Genomic DNA, 8,153 nt, shown 5'->3' on the forward strand with positions numbered 1-8,153 from the left:
TCATTAAAATATTCTCTGCATGAAATATTGCTTGTAGCATACAGCTCCTCAAGAAAGAAACTGTGATTTTAATGCACTTCTTTATTCACTGTATGTAAAATATCCCCGCACAGTTAAATAACACAAGGTGTTATAATTAAGAAACCTGATCTAAGATGTTCTAAGTACTGTAAAGCTATGCCACAGAAAGGACAGCAAGTTTGGTTTTCAGTACTGGTTGAAGGGTGTCCAGTTGGGAAGAGACGAATTGACAGATTCTGTTGTGAAATCTATTTTATTTGTTTTTAACCCAGATCATTTCACTGAATGTTAATATATTTGTATTCTTATGTTATAAGAATGAAGTGTATCTACATTATAAACATAGTCATTTCAAACTAGTCTAGATGCTTATCTACTTCCATGTGTAATCATAAGTAGTGCTTCACAGAAATGTTGCCAAACTGTAACTGTAGGTGTCCTTTGTAGGTGCCGATTGATGTTTGGGAATCTTTTATGCAGAAAGATATCGAGATGGACGTTCTTGTGGACAAGGATAAGGTTTCTTGTGCTTGTAAGCTTCATTTATAATTCAGGGTGCAGTTGTTTCTTCGGTGAGTATAAACTGAAACCTCAACCTTTGCTGGACCTCCCTGAGTCCTTCCGATTTTGCTGTTAGCTATTAGAGCCGGCCGGAAAATACAAGCGGCATGGGGGAGGTTGCGAGACGGCGCCCCATCATTGCTGGCAGAGAAAGGGGTGAGTTTGTAATAACTCATTTCAATAGATTCATTTGGGTAAATTGTTGTGTTGAAAGAATGAATCTGCAAAACAAGGAAGTCTGACAATTTATTTTAGCACAGGGCTCTGCAAGGAGTTGAAACATGCACCGCATGCTCCTATTTGGCTCTCGATTGCGGATTGGCAGTTTGATGAAAGAAACTGTCAGCGAGGTCTTTTATTGCAACACCTGTTTGTATCGTTCTGAGAATAGGACTTCTTTTTTTCTTTTCTTTGCCGAAGCTTTAAAAAGGTTATGCGACGTTTTACTGTGAATGAAGTCTCGAATGAAAGTTTACGGTCAGGTTCTCCAGGACTTCAGCAATGTGCGCAACATGTGTGACCTTTCATGTTTCAAATGAATAACATTCCACCATTTTATTTTCAATTTAATAATAATAATAATAATAATAATAGTAATACAATCCATGATAGCCAGCAGCTGTATACTTTATATTGACTGTCACATACTTAATCAGCCTGAGGAGACATTTGTTTCTTTTTTGTAATTATTTATTATTATACATATTAAATATTACATTGAGTTAAAAAAAGCCATACAATGTTGTAAATTTTTCACTATGTTCACTAGTTTTGTATTTATGAATATTTTAAACGGATAAAATTGTCTCACTCATTGTGTTTGTTTATGCCCACAGGGCCCGGGCCTGGGCGCTATGCTCTTCCCCCCACTATCGGTTTCATAAACCATGACTACACCAAACCCAGCAGCCCGGCCTATTCCTTCCACAGCCGAATGAGCAGCAACAGTGAGTGACATCACGATGAGTGACAGAACAAGAAATCAATCACTTCTCACATTAAAACTATTGCTGGGTTACTTTAATCATGTGACAATACCCTTAGGCGCGCTTGTGGTTCACACAGAAAATTAAGATATATCAACATGACAGTAAAGCGCTTGGATCTAAAACTAAATTACAGGCCTACACGTACACTTGTACACATTCAAACGCTTGCACGCCTAATTAGTGACGTGTAATGCCTGCTTCCTTCGGCAAGGGTCACAACACAGAGAATTGGGAACACCCAGTTTGATCAAAGTATTAATGCAAAAGCGTTCAAGAACACATCTGGACTTTGTCTCGCAAACAATGGCATGCAATATAATGATTATATGGGCATATTAAGCTAATCCAAACCATATGTTAGAATTTAATTCGCTAAACTATGCGTTGTTTTCTCATTCTGTTGTACATGACTAGTGGTGGCTGTGGACTCCAGTCCGGGTCCTCAGTATCACATAGATGCCAGAATGACACGCTTTGGAAGAGATGGCACCCCGTCATACTCCATGCTTGGTAGAAAGAAGAAGACAGGTGGGTTTTCTCTCCATAAAGCTCCTCATAAAGATAAGGATTAGGATATGACCATTATGTAAAATTTTAAATGGATAATTAATCAAAACACAAAATTCCTTATAGCTTTCCTGTAGCTCAGTGGTAAGAGCATGGCGTTAACCGCGCCAAGGACGTGGGTTCGATCCCAGAGGATTGCACATACTTAGAAACAAATGTATAGGTATAGGATAATGCAATGCAAGTCGCTAAAAAGCGTCTGCCAAATGTATGTAAATGTTATATCATTTACTCACTCTCATGTCATTCCAAACCTGTATGACTTTCACTCTTCTGCAGAACTCAAAAGAAGATATTTTGAAGAATGTCGGTAATCAAACAACACTATCCCCCTTTGACTTTCCTTGCATTGACACAATCCCACAGAGACATTTCTCAAAATATCTTTTTAAATAAATGATGATTTAAAATGGTTATTTTGGGGTGAACTATCCCTTTAAAAAAGGGGCTTGACAAGTTAAAATATTCGTTTTTTATTTTTGTCAGCTGAGACATTTCAGACTCCTGGACCAGGAGCCTACAGTCCTGAGAAAGCACCACCTTTAAACTTGCACTACAAACCTCCATCTTACACCATGGCTCTTCGTACACACTACCGCACTGTGGATGCTGTACCCGCCCCCAACCGCTACACTTTACCCAACCTCACTGGCTCCAATGTCCCTCACAAACCCTCCAGCGCCAGCTTCTCAATATCAGCTCGCAGGAAAGCAGGTGGTCCATCAGAGGATCTATCCATGACTCCAGGGCCTGGCCGGTACAACAGCACAGAACCTAGTGTTTACCTGAACAGACAGCCATCTTTCTCCATTCAAAGCCGTCCGACTATTCCCACCGATGCCACACGGAAGCCCGGCCCAGGAACACACAGCCCTGAGAAGGTGATGACACACCTGCCTCGTGCACCATCTTTCTCTCTAGGTATTCGTCACTCGGAGTTTGTAACCCCACTGATTGTTGATGTTTCAGACTAAAGAATCTAATGCAGTGTTTTGTGGACACTCCTACTGAAAATAGCAGGATTTGGGTGTGTACATGTCAATAAATGATGTTAAATGGGGTCATATGGCGCAAATACGTGTTTTTCTGTGTCTTTGGTGTGTTATAAGTTGCCCATTTTAGACACTTAAAATTGCAAAAATTAAAGTGCCGGAACAAAGATGCATTCTATCTAAAAGCGAATGCTCACCCAGACCTGCCTGAAACACCTCGTGTAACCACACCCCCACAAATCTACGTCAGTTCGTGGTATGACTTGACTAAGTATCCGCAAGTAAGGTGGGCATACCTGTCGTTCCAAATATGGTAAGAGGCGTTACATTTCCGTCACACGCTTGCAGTATTCGACCAATCACTACGCACTGGTTAACTGGCCAATCACAGCACACCTCGCTTTTCAGAGCGATGAGCTTTGTAAAAAATCTGCGTGTTTCAGAGAGGCGGGGCAAAGAGGAGATACAAACATGCACGGTATGTGGAAAATACAGCGTTTTTAAACCTTAAATCGTGTGTACACATTGCTTTACATCTAATACAAACGATAATATATGTCATATGACTCCTTTAAATAAAAGGTTTAAAAGTCACAGTCTTCATTATCAAAGAAATTATTTTGTGAAAGGGATGTAGCCTATTTTGTGGTCAATTTTTATAACGTTCCTTATACTTCATATCAGACAACATAAAAGACTTAGGCCTACTCTGATTATTCATTTGATCATACAGATTTTTCTTTATTTGTTTTTTATTCACATCCAGTGTTTCTCTGTTTCTGGTATCATTTGTAATAAAATAGCAAATTCACAAAAATACTTTAATAAAAATTCTTGATTACTTTGAACATCTTGTTTTAAATGACCATAAAACATCTGTTGAGTCTTGTTTTCAACGGAACGGATATGAACACATTTTCTTACGCTGCATTTTATTTTTCGCAAACAAATTAAAACAGCAATGAGATTTTCTAAATGTTTACACGCTTGTGATAGTATGTAGGATGAAGCTACGCTTGGTTAATTGTTTATGATGATAATCTGGATGTTCAAGCTTGAATACGTCTATTCAGTATTTGACATAAAGCTAACGTTGTGCATATCAATTACTAGGTATAGTGGCACTTATAGGTGAACTCCAGTCACTGCTCTGTCCATTGTCCAGAAAGTCCTTTGCAGATATTTGGATGTGATAGGTTCTTCCAGCCACTAGTCCACGGAGAACCATGTTATGAGACTCATAAGGGCCCAGCTGGAAACAAAGGAGTCTAAAATGAGGGTGGGTTTATTGGAGTTGTACCAAATTAATAAATGAAGACATAAAATGAATTGTTGTTTTTACTTAACATACTAATATCCATAATTCGTACAAAGAATTTGAGAACATGCTTATTTTATAACAGTATCGCCTGCACCAATGCCAGAAGCAACTGAAACCGTAGAATACAAATGATTGACAGTAAACTGACCAGTCAGAATGGACATGCAAGTGACACAAGCCAATTAGCTTTCAGTATCACATGAACGTGTCATCATGTGCGTCATTGCAACAAGTGAGGAGAAGTTTAATCAAATTTAGCCAAAATATTGATTTTAGCTTAAAACAAAAGAAACGTCATAAGCATTTCTCACGAATGAGTTATTCCATACAAAGGTAAGTAACGTTACATGTTAGTTGAAATGGGGCACTTTGGTTTGCTAGCTCATTGACAGGTTAGGTTAGGTTGTACTTGACGTTTTCGGCCTTATGTTCCACAAAGACGTTTATTGAATGTTAAAGATATCGGTTCGAAATACTTCATGTAGGGAATCACAATCGTCTGCAAATTACTTATTTGATTTACAAATCAGCCGCGCTGCAGAATTGCCTCAGGCGCAACAGTGGGTTGTTTCGTGAACTCGTGTATCCACGTGACTTTTAGGATTCATTGTAGTTGCTTGAATGTTGTTTATAGAGGAAACTCACAGTTCTGGCTGTGTCAGGTTTGCCCCAGTGGAATTTCACTGTGTATTTAAGAGGAAAGTTGACAGGATCCGGCCAGCTGGGTGGTGGACCCCATTGCACAGAAAGCTTCTTCCCTGGCATTACCGTCAATGTCACATTTACTGGAGGATCTGGTTTCACTGCAGACCGACCAGTGAATTTACAGTATAAGAATTATAACAGTCAGTATGAGTTTATGGAAGATGCATAAATGTTTTTCAAAATGTATTAAATGTGATGAAAATATTACCTATTTCCTCAAAAATAAATGGCCATATTCGTGTTGCGCTTCCCAAAGCATTAATAGCTGTGATGTTGAAAAGAGTTGGTTCGCTTTCAAATATCTTCAGTTCTTGTAGCACACATTGCCTCTCTTCCTTTCCCCATGTTTGGCATTGATGGGCACTGGAAAGTGGGTCTGAATAGCTCCTATATTCAAATATATGTTGTGGTTAACAAATATTCTATTACACTATTACACTGTAAGTCTCTCTCTTATTGGCGTATTAAATAGGATAATGCATACATAGAACGGCTGTAACTTTCAAGAAAGTGCAATAATCAGATTTTTTTAAATCAAATAAATGAGAACTTAAGTAGACCGAAAAGCTAAATAAAACAGAATAGCTAGTTGTCATACCATTTACAACACAAATTCATTTTATTTCACTGCATAATATGCAATACCTATATGTAGCAATGTAATGTGTTGGAAGTATAGGATTCGGATTCAGCGTCCAGGAGCATACTGCCCTTTTAGGGTAACTTGGAGACCAACAATGCACATCTGGAGAAGGAGGAGAATCTGAATAAAACAAACATAACACCGTGTGAAATTTCACTTTAAGCTTTCCACATCATAGGCAGATTGCTTTTGTCCTAGTCACCCGTATTCCGCTATATGATTGTGTACATACACACACGGCGCTAGATAAAGACAAAATTTCGTGAACCTACAGCCCAGGTGTAGAAAGACTCTTTGTATCGGGTTCCCATTTGGTTGGTGGCAGGTGTAGATGCCTTGGTCCTGCAGGCTGATGTTCTTTAGGGAAAGAACAGGGCTCGAGAAAAGCACAGAGTTGTTAAATTTCCACTCCACCCCCTTTTGCTCTCCGTCAATGCATGGTATCTGAACAAATGAACCCACTGCTACAAACAGGTCTATTGAGCGAGGTGAGAAGAAAAAGAGACAGGCTTGAACAGATCCAACAAGTCTGTCTGTCTGTGTCTGTGTGTGTGTGTGTGTGTGTGTGTGTAAAGTCTGCGCATGAGAGAGAGAATGTGTGTTTTCTGAACAAATAAAGCTTACCTTGAACAGAATTGTTTTTTGTCGTTAAAGTTGTCATGTCTTGGCTAAAGGCTGTCGCTGTGATGACCAGTGCTCCAAAAACATACATCAAACACATTTTTGTATTTGAGCCTACAAAAAGTCAGAAGAGGTTGTGTTTTATTTAAGAGAGGACTATGAGTATGTGTGTAGTCGCACACACTGACGTTTAGAGGTTCAGGTTCTGAGTTTTGTTAATCATTAGGTATAGTAAATACATTTGAAAACACACTTGTGGTTAATAATGTAAGTCAATAGAGGCCGTGTGAGTTATTTTTACCACAGTAAGAGGACTTGTGAAGTGCACAGTTTTTGTACATTGGTGGCAACAGCAGTTGTTAAGGGTTAGTTAAGTTCACCCAAAAAAATATTCGGCCTCATATCGTTCGTTCCATCCACACCTGTAAGACCTTTGTTCATCTTTGAAACACAAATTGAGGTTTTTTTAATCTAAGAGCTTTCTGGCCCCAGGCAGCAACGCAACTACCACTTTCAAGTCCCAAAAGGTAGTAAAGACGTTAAAATTGTCCATGTGACTAGTGGTTCACAATAATATTTTTATTCAACAAATTCTTCTCTTCCTGATGCAGGACCCAGCTTCTATCTCTCGAACTCTTGAAGCGTACTCTCTTGAATGCCCATAAATTGACACGGAAGAGAAGTTGTTGAATGAAGTAGTTTTTTATTCGCACATACAGAAGTATTCCTGTTGTGTTGCGTTGCAGTCTCTTGTTTCTCAACCAGGTGGGCTGAAGCATTAAAATAAGCTAAATCTAATATTTCTTACGGTTTGGTTATTTTTTTAAGGGAGAAAAAGTCATTTATATTGTTGGTGTTTGTATGTCCAAACATTTGGCATGTCCATTTATGTTTGCAACTATATTTACACTGAAGAAAAAACGTTATTTCCTGTTTTGTTTCCTTTTCTGTCTGACCACAAAGCAGTTGAACATTACATGCTCACGATAACAACTTCACAGCGGGAAGCAGGATCCCTTACAAGCATGTAAAGGCGGCAGTTTCCCTCAATAGCATCTTATAACCTTGAAGCTTTTTTTATCCAGCCCGCAATTATACTTGAAAACCTCACAGTTTACATACTGCAGGATTCAGTTAGCAGCTTTAGCTACCATGTGGATTGTGATATAATGAGGTCAGAATCCTTCTGTAAACAACACAATGAGTCTGTTTATCAAGTGTGTGGGACTGTTCTCATTCTTCCGTGCATTTTCACAATCCTGAGTGAAAACTTAATTCGCGTAAGCCTTAAAAATGCAACAACTTAAAACGAAAACATATTTTGCGTCTGAGCTGTCTGGCTGAGACCGAGAGTTAAGGGGGACTAAGAGATTAGTATCAATGGAGACCAAGGGCTCAGGCACATCGACAGACTGGATTAAGATCATTCTCCGGTGTTTGTAGGATCCATAATACAGGACAAATGGTGTTGATCGGTCACATTTTGGTGTGCCATTACGTTGTATGATAGTGCATCTCCTGTTGAGAATGTTAAAAAGTCAAATAAGTTCCCTGGAGCTAGCACCTGTTGCTTAATAGTGGCATTTGCTTTAACGTTGCATGTTCTTGTTGTATGGCGTTAAACAGATTTCATAGCTAGGATTCAATTAGCAGAGAAAAAAGGCTTTATGAATGTTGCTCTTACTGTCTTTCTTGTTTGGTTTGTGGCGTGCTGATCAGCCCCGATGAGGAAA

The 8,153-nt window shown here is 39.0% G+C and overlaps 2 protein-coding genes across 3 annotated transcripts; one reads left to right on the plus strand and one right to left on the minus strand.

The window, feature by feature from the left end:
- The first annotated feature begins 476 nt into the window (after nucleotides 1–476).
- odf3l2a (outer dense fiber of sperm tails 3-like 2a) lies at nucleotides 477–3,160 on the plus strand. Of its 2 annotated transcripts, none has more exons than XM_057334809.1 (4): nucleotides 477–553; nucleotides 1,419–1,529; nucleotides 1,986–2,099; nucleotides 2,625–3,160. In XM_057334809.1, the coding sequence occupies exons 1-4, from the start codon at nucleotides 496–498 to the stop codon at nucleotides 3,110–3,112; spliced, it is 771 nt and encodes a 256-aa protein (XP_057190792.1). In that variant the 5' UTR covers nucleotides 477–495; the 3' UTR covers nucleotides 3,113–3,160. The 2 variants fall into 2 exon arrangements, with proteins under 2 accessions (XP_057190792.1, XP_057190793.1); XM_057334810.1 differs by having other exon boundaries at nucleotides 551–738.
- A 373-nt stretch (nucleotides 3,161–3,533) lies between these two features.
- On the minus strand, nucleotides 3,534–6,520 carry ebi3 (Epstein-Barr virus induced 3). Its single transcript, XM_057334814.1, has 6 exons — nucleotides 6,424–6,520; nucleotides 6,072–6,275; nucleotides 5,802–5,919; nucleotides 5,365–5,543; nucleotides 5,097–5,254; nucleotides 3,534–4,382 (listed from the first exon to the last, which is right to left on the minus strand). The coding sequence occupies exons 1-6, from the start codon at nucleotides 6,518–6,520 to the stop codon at nucleotides 4,233–4,235; spliced, it is 906 nt and encodes a 301-aa protein (XP_057190797.1). The 3' UTR covers nucleotides 3,534–4,232.
- Nucleotides 6,521–8,153: the final 1,633 nt, after the last annotated feature.

This window comes from Triplophysa rosa, linkage group LG5 (genome assembly GCF_024868665.1).
Source record: "Triplophysa rosa linkage group LG5, Trosa_1v2, whole genome shotgun sequence".
In the NCBI taxonomy this organism is placed as follows: domain Eukaryota; kingdom Metazoa; phylum Chordata; class Actinopteri; order Cypriniformes; family Nemacheilidae; genus Triplophysa; species Triplophysa rosa.